The sequence below is a fragment of the Mchenga conophoros genome, linkage group LG19 (genome assembly GCF_057382185.1).
Source record: "Mchenga conophoros isolate Kocher_MC1m ecotype Shallow Benthic linkage group LG19, M_conophoros_male_GT1.1, whole genome shotgun sequence".
Lineage (NCBI taxonomy): Eukaryota > Metazoa > Chordata > Actinopteri > Cichliformes > Cichlidae > Mchenga > Mchenga conophoros.
This window is the reverse complement of record NC_140544.1, coordinates 7,312,485-7,325,160: the sequence shown is the minus strand read 5'-3', so window position 1 is coordinate 7,325,160 and position 12,676 is coordinate 7,312,485. Positions and strand designations below refer to the sequence as shown.

The 12,676-nt window shown below is 41.1% G+C and overlaps 1 protein-coding gene across 3 annotated transcripts in view; it reads right to left on the bottom strand.

Moving 5' to 3' along the window:
* Positions 1-9,607, bottom strand: part of atrn (attractin) — a 134,633-nt gene extending 125,026 nt beyond the window's left edge. For all 3 annotated transcript variants that reach the window (XM_085258069.1, XM_085258070.1, XM_085258071.1), the window contains exon 1: positions 9,135-9,607. In XM_085258069.1, coding sequence (XP_085114195.1) covers positions 9,135-9,373 — 239 coding nt within the window. In that variant the 5' untranslated portion in view covers positions 9,374-9,607. The remainder of the gene's footprint in view (positions 1-9,134) is intronic.
* Positions 9,608-12,676: the final 3,069 nt, after the last annotated feature.

Below are 12,676 nucleotides of genomic sequence, written 5' to 3'. Positions count from 1 at the left end.
TGACAAATAATCATAATCTTTGATTAATTAGGAAAACGTCTCTCTAAATAGGATCACCGGCTATTCAGCTAGCAACCAAACATGCTAACAAAGAGAGAAAATTCTAAATTTAAATATTGTTTAAAAGCATTTCAAAGTATTTGGTGAATAAACAAATAAATACTGATTCACTGGCTGTGATGTAACATTTTCATATATTTTTTTATCCTATTAGATGCTTCTGTGAAAGCGACATACCCAGAATTAGGTTACACATTTACAGCTTATCAGCTGCACCCTCTGAGTTTGTATTATGTTGGGACTTGGAAAGGGTCATTTAGGACGCGACTGTGTACCTAAAGCATACCTGGGAGCAAAACACTGAACTGAGCTGGTAGTTGTTTCACTATAAATTCCTTGTTTTCGTTAAAGCTTATAATATACGAAATGAGCTGGTAAACTGCAACAAAAATATATATTTTCAAATGATATTTTTATACTTTAAAGTGGTGTAAAAGTATAAAAACGATATTGAGGCTCTTTAAGCCCTTAGGCACATTATAGCATGTAGTTATAATAATAATAGATTGCATTTATATAGCGCTTTTTCGGGACCCCTCAAAGCGCTTTACAATTCCACTATTCATTCACACTCACATTCATACACTGGTGGAGGCAAGCTACAGTTGTAGCCACAGCTGCCCTGGGACAGACCGACAGAGGCGAGGCTGCCATATCGCGCCATCGGCCCCTCTGGCCAACACCAGCAGGCGGTAGGTGAAGTGTCTTGCCCAAGGACACAACGACCGAGACTGTCCGAGCCGGGGCTCGAACCGGCAACCTTCCGATTACAAGGCGAACACCCAACTCTTGAGCCACGATCACCCCAGTATTAGAAATAACAACACCTTATCTTTACTTTCAGACAAAATACACCCTGATTTTAAGATTTAAAAAATCCCTTAGTGTCTGTGCTTTTTGCTAGTGGCAAAAATTGATATTAGATAAAATGCTTCATTTCACAGAGTCTATTCTAATACAAATGGTATTCGTGCAGCTGAGCCAAGTGGTCTGCAAAGGGTAAAGTGGTGCAGCTTGAGAGCAAAGCAAACAACTGCTTATTCAAAGGCGACAACAGTCCTGTTTCAGTGGTACAGCCTGGAGAGGCACGCTCAGAGCATGCTCAGACAGAGTGTAAATGCTACAGAGGCAAAAAGCTTTTTGCCTCTGTAGCAAAGAGAAGAAAGCGGCCGATTACAGAATATTAGAGGGGCGATGTCACATTTTCATTGGTGGTCATGATTTAAAAATTTGATATGACTTTGAATGTCATCGGGAAGAAATTTACCACGACATTTAAAGCAGACAAAAATCAGTAGCGCAGCAGTGTGGCCATTAGTTAACTGGAGGAGAGGTGGCTTTTGTAAAGAGGGGCTAATCGACTAATATTTAAGCTACACAAGAGACTGAACTCCATCCATCTTCACCCGCTTTATTCGAGGCCGGGTCGTGGGGGCAGCAGCCTAAGCAAAGAGGCCCAGACCTCCCTCTCCCCAGCCACCTCCTCCAGCTTATCCGGGGGAACACCAAGGCGTTCCCAGGCCAGCCGAGAGATATAATCTCTCCAGCGTGTCCTGGGTCTGCCCCGGGGCCTCCTCCCGGTGGGACATGGCTGGAACACCTCACCCAGGAGGCACCCAGGAGGCATCCTTGTCAGATGCCCGAACCACCTCAGCTGGCTCCTTTCGATGTGGAGCAGCAGCAGCTCTACTCTGAGCCCCTCCCGAATGGCCGAACCTCTCACCCCATCTCTAAGGGAGAGGCCAGCCAGCCTTCGGAGGAAGCTCATTTCTGCCGCTTGTATCCGCGATCTCGTTCTGTCGGTCACTACCCACTACCCAAACTAAAATGATCAACAACCAACACTAAGATATACGCATACATCAGCAGTGCATTAATGGAAGGGACTCTTTTTAAAGTTGTTGTTTCTTTCCCATACCTGGAAACAAAATCCTAATAGATATACATTTGAATGAATAGATTCATTCAGTCACTAACACATAAAAGGATACACTGGGCAGTTTAGATCATGACAGCTCATAAAATTGGAGGAAACCCGATGGGAGAACAAAAAAGAAAAAACGGTTTCATTTATTACAAAGCAGTTCTAAACATTTATTAAGGACATTTCAAAGGAGCTCTTTAACACACAATCAACTATTAATCTGTCGTTTCAGCAGTTCCATTACTGTCATTATTTGATGAGAAAGCTTAGCGTGAGAACGAGTGAAAAACCAAAGGACTACAGCAGGAGTTTAGGAAACTAAAACAAAGCACAGTCACTAATATCCCCCTCATTTTGCTTTTATTAGATACGTGTAGTAGAGCAAGATGTGATGAATGTGGGGAAAGCAAGCAAGCATCCGAGCCTACGTAATATATTCCCCAACTACTCCGCTATCAGTTCACCCAAATTACATTAAAGCATTTCCAGAAGCCACTTTAAAGTTGAGAAACAAGCAAGAACTCCCAAACACTGAGGGGGTGGCACTATGAGAGCACTTAGGATTCAATATGCGCTCTTTACATAAAATTATTAAAAAATAAGCAGGTAAATTGAGACACTTCCAGGTTTCACATTAATTGCAACCAAAACTGGTACTCAAACCAGTGCCAGAACATGAACAGGCATCAGACTCTTTATGCACCACCCCGTCCTGCTGCGTATGAAAACTGGTTGGGAATCCCCATTCTATGAAAAAAAATTAAATAAATTATCTCCGCAAGAATTTTATGTCATGCTAATAAAAATGTGCATTTGTGTCCAAGAGTCTTCAAACCAACAGGCGTGAAGCAGCCTTTTGTTGACACTATGTGATAGAGATCAGCCTCATGGCTACAGTCGTTAATATGACAAGCAAGGATAGTAGCTACAACTTACAGTTATAACTGTCACTTTATTAGTTTTTAAAGCTTTTTAAAGCTTCTCTAACACAGTGAGCCTGCATCCTAGTTTAACAGCTCCAGTCAGGCAGGAGAGGAAGAACATCCATCCATCAGCTACAGCAGCTAATGAACTGTTCTTCCCAATCTCTTGCTCCACTCGTTTCCTGTCAACTATTTGCTTTCATCTATTAAATGAAACCATACAATTAGCAAAATGTACAAGAGGAAAAAACCCTAGAAGCAATTTACAGTGACTGAAGGTCCCAGGTGAGCAAACAACAGCATAAAAGTAGAAATCTGCAGCCATTACAGTACTCAGAAAGGAGGCGAATCTGCCTCTGAGAACAATTTTTAAAAGCACCTTAACAAGATTCTGCAGAACTCAAGTGTTCAGAATGAAACCAGTCCTTACATGCAAACAAAGATCTTACAATTTTCTATTGCTCTTGTCTGATGAAACTACTTTGACTGTTTGGCCGTAACGGCGATCATATTGGTTGGAGAAGAAAAGAGTTTGCAAGTATAGGAACACCAACCCAGCATGGTGGAGGTGCCATCAAGCTGTGGCCTGCTTGTTGTGGGACTTGGGGAGAAATTTAATTTGAGCGGAAAAAGGTTTTTAATGTGTTTGAAATATAAAATTCTGATAAATATTTATAAGACACTTCAAATTAAAATTTCCCCACCGTGGAATCAATAAAGTCTGATCTTATCTTTTATTAAACATTAGTTTTGTCAGCATCAACAGTTATGGGGGGTTACAAAACCTTTCCAAAGACTTTTAAAGAAAATTTAACTCACTAACAGTTATTACCAACTGACAGGTCCCTCCTGATTCCAAAGGTGGAACGTAAGCAGATGTCCACATGTAAGACGTGAATTGTCGGAGAAGAAATTATTAGAAATAAGAAGTTAAAGGTTTGTGATAAAGTCTCAAGCTAAAGACTTTTTTTTTTATTATCCATTTGCTTTAATCCTCTGTGGACCTCGCACACCCAGGGACGTATAGTACAATCGTTGAACAATAGATTTTAAAGACAGCAAGCATTTGTAATTGAATGTTTTAATTTCAAATATGAAGAATTAAATAAGGAACCTGTACTTTGTTAGTGGCTATCACAAAGCCCTAAACTCAGATAGAAATTTAAAACGAAGAAGAAGGTGGCTGCCTGAAACTTTGAAGTCAACACGACCAAAGGTTAACAAAATGTACATAAACTGGTGATGCAGTAGGATTAATATTAAAGTTTCCCTGACCCAAAACAGGGGAATAACAGAATTAAATATCCATGGAAAACTAAGTTAAACTATATGTAGGAAAATGGGAAATGAGTAGTCTCAAGTTCTTCAATAGTCCTTCAAGGCTTCTCGAAGAACATTCAAAGCTCTTCTTTGGATGTTGCCTGCATTTGTTCTGTTCTCTGTAAAGATGACCGAACACTGCTACAATAATGTTCAGGTCCTTGCTCTAGGGAGGTCAATCCATAAATAAACCATTGACAATCGGATGCTTACCCAATAGTATGGCATGGATCACCAGAATCTGCCCTCTTAGATCCATCAAGTTCAACAAGATCCTCAACACCAATGACTGTAATGCAGCCCCAAACCACGACAGAGCATCCAGTGTGTTTTACAGACGGCTGCAAACAGTCATTATTGTAACTCTACACAATCGACACATGTTGAAACTTCAAATTTCGATCAATTATTCTGCAAGACCTGTTGTTACTGTTTTTAAGATAAGATAAGCTTTATTAGTCCCACACGTGGGAAATTTGTTTTGTCACAGCAGGAAGTGGACAGTGCAAATGTTATATAGCAAAAATTAGAATACAATCCGGTTGTTCAGTGATGACGCGACGAATCCTACTTCCGGGTCTAAAGTAGTCTGCGTTTAATATGGCTTTTGTGTTGTTAACATGTTTAATGTTATGTATTTTCTTCTATTTGATCTCAAAAAGCTCCTAAAACAGTCAGTGATCCCTGTTGACCTCCCTCGGCTTTTATTACCGCTAATCATTTATTTAAGCTCAGTTTTTAAAACCTTAGGATGTAACTACAGCCCAGCCCATGCAGCAGTATATGAATGACTAACCTCGTATTGTGGATGGATTATCTCAGTTGTTCTCCTGGCTGAAGTTTGGTCCTTTTACAGCATCCTGCCATGCGATTACATTTGTTCCTGACCACCGAGAACACTCACGGTAACTTTTATCGAGTGGGAAAAAAAAGTTAGCTTGTTTATATTATGCTAACGTAGCTGTGTCGCTAGCGGTCACGCAGCACATCATTATATACCAGCTAGCCCAACTTCAGTAACCCTACAAACGTTACTGCTGTTTAGTTTTCTGTCTTCATTTATGCTGGAAGTGATAACAGAGCTGTACGTTTTAATTTGTTTCCAAAACCCTGCAGTCAGGACATGCTATATTGTATTTAGATAGAAGCTAGCGAGCTAACTCCCTGCTAACTTCTAACTCCGTTAAATGTCATAAATTCCGTTTTCATGGATGCCTGGATGTTAAACTCAATTGTTACACCTGGTAGAGCAGAACGCTGATCATTTTATTAAAGATGAAAGACTTTAGACAGTTTTTCAACTCTCAGTAATGCCACAGTGATCGTTTGATATATGGACCTGCAGCGGAGTTTAGACCCAGACACGGCTAGTGACGTCAGACTGAACAACCGGATAAGAATAAAATAGTGTACATAACTGTACAGAATAGAATAATAAAATAATATATACAGTAGAATAAAATATACAATAGGATAAAAATAAAATACAAATGCTTTATACAACTGAGTAAAAATACAACTTTGTCAGAAAAAGAGTATTGCACTTAGTGTTATTGCACATGTGTGGATGTGTGTTTGATCAGATGGAAGTCCAGTTCTTGTGTCATTATGCATACCTCAGTCTTTTCTCCCATCTTACTTACAGTTTATTTGCCGTAGACAGATTTTTAGGCCTTCTTTTGTCCTGCACTAGTCCAGCTTCCTCCACATACTTAAGAATAAACAGTACACCTTGTAGAGATATGCTAAGCGTGCAGCTAATTATTGTTTAGGAATCACTTTGTTGGTGCAAAAATAATATTCTGTCTCAGTCAAACCGTTATCTTTGGGATTTTTTTCCCCAGAAGGCTGCTAGTAACAAAGCGCCTAAAGATACAAATCAAGTTTTCTGTCATGTGCAGACAACAGTAGTGCGTCCCTTGTTTTGGGTGGTTTTTTTAATACTTGGATGATTCATAAGTCAGCATTAAGTGGCTCCAAAAAAAAAAATCCCCTGAAAATTTCCATGAACAAGAACTGGACTGAAAATGAGTGAAAAGGATGTGCAAAGAAAAACCCAGAAAGCCTGGAGACCTAATGTTAAGACCACTCTAAAACAAAAGAAATGAGGGGTGCTTCAAGGCTTTTGCACAGTAGTGTATATCAAAAGAACAACAACAACGACCCCCTTCTTCATGTTGATTTTTGGCCCTCAAAGCTAGAATAGGGACTCCATTTTGGCACACCCCTGTCACAGAAAGCTGCTTTTACCAGCATTCACCGAGCCTTGTATGGCAGCATTGTCTGTATGCTAAACACGGCCTCAGACCACAGGCTCTCCGTGAAAAACTATCAGCACTTTGACCGTGTTAACAAAGTAACACAGCGCCGATTCCAAGCAAATGTGGAATCACAGCAGCAGTACGTTTACCGTTCCACTTCAAGATGATTAGCCTAGGGTGATGTGGCTTCAGTATCACTTTTAATGCTGGACCCACTGACACAGGAGCGCTGACAGCTGAACATTACACTGTACGAGAGTGGCCTGTTCTGCTATTAGCGAAGTTCACAGTCAGACAAGCAGCACCACAACCAGTCTGGAAGCACTGTGAAACAAAGAGAGATCTCCGTTTTTTTCCACTTATCAGCAGAGTTTTTCTTCTGATGCCAGGATGAAGCTTTTAAAAGAAGCTGGAAAAGACAAACGTAGCAGCCTTAGAAAAAACGGATTAACTTTAATGAGCCCCGTAGGGAGGTTCATCCTAGCAGTTGACCCCCGGGTTGTATTAAAGCAGTCCTGAAAAAGAACCTAAAGCTTTGGTATTTTGATCAAGGGCGACTGAAAGAGTATGTCTTATACTTTTAATGCATGCCAGTCAACCACCACCCTACAATAAAAGAGCGTGGCGTACAAATAAAGATCTACATAAAAGCCAACCACTGGGTTTGTCAGCTGTTTAGGACAAAATAAGCAAATTCCATTGACTTTAGCCTCTTCTCTATTACACATTACTAACTAATGAGAGAAAAATCATAAATATTAATAAACAGAGTTTAACTCCATTCAAACCCAGCGTTCTTAGAGACGGGTACCCTGAACGCAGCTGGTGGTCAGCGATGATTTCCCACACTGATAGACTGTCGAGGCTGATACTCGAGTGCAACAGAATCACAGTTTTTATTCACAGCCAAGATGAGCCATTTCACCCAGAGACCACTTAAGCCCAGTGTTCTGAAACATTAGACACTCAGCAGCCATTCAGCCTTCATTTCACCTGCTCAGATGTGCTCACCAATCGGCTGCACTAATGTGGAAATTGTTCCAGCTTCCCTTCCCTTCATCATGACCGACTTGTGAGCACGCATAACACAGCAGGCCTCCCGCTGGCTCTGCTTTATGACCTGGCAAGACTGATCACAAGCAGAGGGAGCATGACACAGTATTAAATAAAATGCTCTGGACTCCCTTTACGAAAAAAGAGACGAAAATCCGCTGCCTACAGGGTGGACCCGACTCACACGTTCTTAGCTGCACAGACACGCTAGCTCATCAGAACAAGATCACCTTGCTTAACAGCGAAAAGAAAGAAAGCAGAAGTGTAAAATTACTTCAAGAGGTCACATTTGAGCTCTGTCAAGGAAAAAAATGATTTGGGGAACAAGATGTTTTTCTAATTCGGTGCTTGCTAAATGTCATAGTTGAAGGATGAGCAGAAGGGCGCGATGCTATGGAAAGTGATCAATAATATAGTCGTGACTGATTCCGAGTGAAACTGTCATCAAGTACTGCGGGATAATTTCCAGATCAGAGGACAAACTCCAGTAATGCAAAGTGACAGTAAAATGGGAACAGAGGACGGGCACAGCGGTAATAATTGCCAGTTTACAACTTTCGAAAATGTGCAGCTTTGGCATTCACACACTCGCACACAAACTAGTGGCACTCATGGTTTAAATCAGAGTTAAAGAAAGCCAACACGGATGTGGGCAGATACGAGGGGGGTGTGGGGGGCGATTGAGAGATGATGCAATAATGGGTTTGTCAAGTGGTACCTTCCTCCCACCTCTCACTAACCTGGGCAGCTCAGCTATAAAAGCACAAAGTGCTTCAGTGCCCCCCATCCCATCCCATACTTTGACCCTGAGCTGCTGCTGTCCTGGCATCAGCACACAATATCAGTTATCTGAACGTTTCAGTGGGCCAAACATCATGCAGGCAGCTTTTCAAAGAGTCCCGTGAAGCTGAAGAATGCAAAGCGTCTCACCTACTGGCCTGAAAAAGTGGGACACTACCAACAGAACAGCAGTCTGGTTTAGTCAGAGATAAATTACTTGGTTAGATTGAAAAAAAAAAACAGAGGCTAGCAGAGAGTGCTACAAGTCAAAATGGTTTTGAGGGGCAGTCTGTCTGTCTGTGCTGTCAGATTTTCTAAAGAATAATGTCAGACTACAGAGGAAACATGCAGCCCGGCTACTCCTCATGGTTCCGTCCTTTCTGATAGGTGATCTTAGTCAAGAAACGGTGTGTACGAAAACAGGCTGATGATCTGCGTGAATGAGTGGCAAGATGTGACACTAATTCGGATTAAAAAGCTCTGAAGCTCAATGTTGGTCAAATGTTAAATACCACATTCACACAGGCATAGCCGTCCAACCCACACACTTGAATCATTCAGCAAACACATGCTGCATTTAAACAAGGAGGACTGTGGCCTTTGGGGGGAACCGCTTCGCTTGTAGCTGGGGCAGAGGTAGTAGCAGACCGGTACTTGAACGCCTCGAGTGTGGGCTGCTCGCCATCTCCAGACAAGGACTGTCAGGTCTGAATTAGCAAACATTTGGCGCAAAACAAGGCAGACGTAGACTCCACATTCAGCTTATGTCACTGCTAACAGTAGGCTATAATCTGCCAGTGTGTTTTACATTACCTGAATCGCCCTCCGCAGTGCTGGCATTGGTCCCCAACCCAGCCGGGGAAACATACACATTCGCCAGTGGCGGTGTTACACTGGCCGTTCATACACGGCTTATCGCACTCCTTGGCCTCGGTGAAGCCAGGCAAGCCGGACAGCAGCCCGATAACCGAGAGAAGGAGCGCGGTGGTCAGCATCAGCGAGCTCCGGTCCCGACCAGAGCCCGAGCAGGCCCGCCGCGTCGCCCCGTACATTCTCTCACAAAAGATGGCTGCTAGAGGCAGGCGCTCCGCTGACTTCGGAGGTAGCGAGCCGACGAGCTACCTGTTGATGTAGTTCCGTTTATTGGACCAGAGGTACGGTTTCCCTGGAGGGAAGGTTTAGTGTCTTCGCTGAACCTGGTTTCTGCCGGTTAGTTGGTTTACATCTTTCCAGTGGTTGTGTTTCCCAGCGCCGCACCAAGCCGCATATTTACATCCAGAAGTGACGTCACGACAACGGAAATGCGCAACGGAAGGAGGCAGAGCGCGCAGGGCTTTAAACGTTTATGTTGGAAGACAGGAAAAGTCCTTTCGTTTTCTCAGACAGCTCCTTAGCAGCTTTCTCTTATTATTTTTTTCTCTAAAATAATCACCGTCGTCCGTTTGCTGCTCGTGTTCTAAGCGTAGTTCGATGTTTATTTTAATATTTTTAATACAAAATAATGATATATAAGAAATATGACCTCCTTCCTCCGCTCCCACTACAGGACATAGTTCACATAAAATCAGACTATTTACGATTTAAATGTTTATGCTCTTGAGAACAGCAGCTGTTGATATTAAATTCATATCGTGGGTTTATTTATTCATTTCATTTTAACCCTCTCAGGCTCAAATTAAACTTTGTGTTGCTAATGCACAACTAAGTCCTGCAGTGGTACTTCTGAGTTAAAAAAAAAAAAACTCATAAAATATGTATGTGGGGTAATCAGGTTGTTAGTTTTTAACTGTTGCAAATAGGCAAAGCCTGCCTTGAGAGGGTTAAATCAGATAATTGATAAGCCTATACAATATTGCCTCTTAAATGTTATGATTTTATAGCCATATTCTAAGCTTAAGTTAAGTTAACCTATTTGGCTATTTAGCTTAAACTTTATAATCATGCGTCACTGAATATGAGGAAAAGTGTATACCACTATGATTGTTATAGTACTATAACTAGACTTTCCATGATGCTTTGCGCACACAACAGGACACCGTTTTTAGTTATAGCTTGTGAAACTAAGACTATTACCCTTGAATTCTAATCCGAGATGCAGAATCTCACAAATCATCTTACATGTTGTGGTAGAGAGACAAGACACTGAAGGCAGAATCCTAAACCATAAGTGAGCCTTTGTATATCTGATAAATGGTCCCAAACAAAATGCAAAAGTTTCACTTGGATTTATAATCCAAAGAAAAAGAAGTCCAAAAGAAATGTAAAGACCAGATGGGCAGAATGCCTCCTGCAAGCTCTGCTTTATGATGTAGACACACCATAATACTTCCACTTAAGCTTCTCCATTCTTTCTCTGTGTCCAAACAGCTGTACTTTTCATCTCTCATAATCTTTCTCTCGGCTGTCCTTCATGTTCTTCTGTCTATAACCTCATAGTCAATTACTGTGCAGAGTTCTAGCGATTGTGTTCTTTGAGACTACAATTCCCATCATTCACTCATGTCGTGGCAGATGTTCTGGGGTTATTTGCCATTTTTCTCTGGCTAGTATTCTTTCCAGAGTCTTTGAAATGTTCTTCTCCCTACCTCTGCCATGCTCATTCTGTACAGTGTGGCTCTCTTTGAGTTTCTTGGTGATACTTCTCTCTCCAGTTCTTGACACTTGGAAACCTTGTGATAACTTTGTATGTCCATCCCCTGCTTTCTGATCATCAACAATTCTCTTTCTGAGACTAACCTGATTTGTTTTTGGCACGGTACTTCCTCAGTGACAGCTAAAAAGCCTTGCTGAAGTTTTTATTGGAAGATAACCTCCAGTTTTAACTTGATTTTACAAGCGTTGAGGATTACAAAGCTAAAGCGCATAGTTATCCCTATCTGTAAGTGGCTGAATACATCAAGTTACGCCAAAAAGAGGCCTTCCCTTTATACACAATTTGATATAAGGGTTATCTTCAAGGTGTTCGTCCTGTATCAACACTGTATTATATGGAATGACCTGGTAAATTTTGTTTGTTTTTTTAAATCCTGTCTTGTCTGGCAGCTTTTGCAATTAAGATTTATGATGAATGCACTGTTGTGCCAAACACATTGTGTTTTTCCAAGATCAGCTGTATAAATCTCTATATGCTCCTCTTTTTCATGTATTTCTTTTATCTTTTTATTTATTCATTTCTATTTGTGTTATTTCAGTTATTACATTATGTGGTATACTATGTCTAAAGAAGGGCAGGCAGGAGAGAGAGAGAAAAGATGGGAGGAGAAAATAGGGGAAAATATAACAAAAGGATAGAGTACAAATCGAAATGCACAATGTTTCCCCAACTGCTGGACCTCTAAGAAAAAACAAAGATGAATAACCTGGAACACAAAAATATGAAAACGCACAGATACATATATCCACATATATTTAAAGCCACTCAAGGTCAAGGTATATTTACTCCCCTTACCTCAGTCTCAAAGTGTATATTTATTCTTACTCTTCCTATATTTATTGTTGTTCTTTTGCACTGCTGTAACTGGAGCCTCTCTATATACTGTACTGTATATAGCAGAGATGACAAGAAAGTTTATTTTGACTTTGACAATCTCCGTGTGGTGTGTGTGTGTGTCACAAATGTACTCGATAATGAGGTTGGGAAACCACAATAACGCCCTCCAGGGGTCAGAGGCAGACTGAACTGGATCCAGGAGGCCATCCGCAGCCCCCAAGTTTACTGAAGAGCAGATACCACACATCTTGGTGATGTTTAAATTTTGAGAACATGTGTAGCGTCACCTTATGCCATACAGAACGTTACGTCACTGGGATGGTTGGTTGGTTGTGGCTCATAGACTTACATTTGTTTATTTTAGCTAACTAGTGAGAGAATCATTAACTGAGGGGATCACTCTTGTGCTGCCCGTCTGTAACAATGAGTTTTACACTAAGAAACAGAGGATATACTGTCCACTTTTACTGTCTCTTTAGCTGTAATTGTCTCTTTGGTCAGCTGCACTGAAACGGGAAATTCCAGCTGTTCACTGTAATGTTCAGGTTTGTAAAGCACTTTATAAAAAACAAAGTGTGAAGGAGCATCATGAAATATTTCAGATGTCATACAGTTTTGTCTGTCTCAGCTTTTAAGGCTATACTGAATTCATCTTTATTGATTTACAGCCTTGCTGGCGCTTACTTTGATATAATACTCTCATCACTCTTACTCACTCTCACTTTGTAAAATGTATGAAAGCACATTATTAGATGAGCTCTGTCACGTTGTAATCTTCTATTTCAGTGCATCATATACATGTGAGAAAATATGTCAAGTAAGAGACAGCAAAATGATTTATAGGCCTGCTGCTTCAAGAAATATT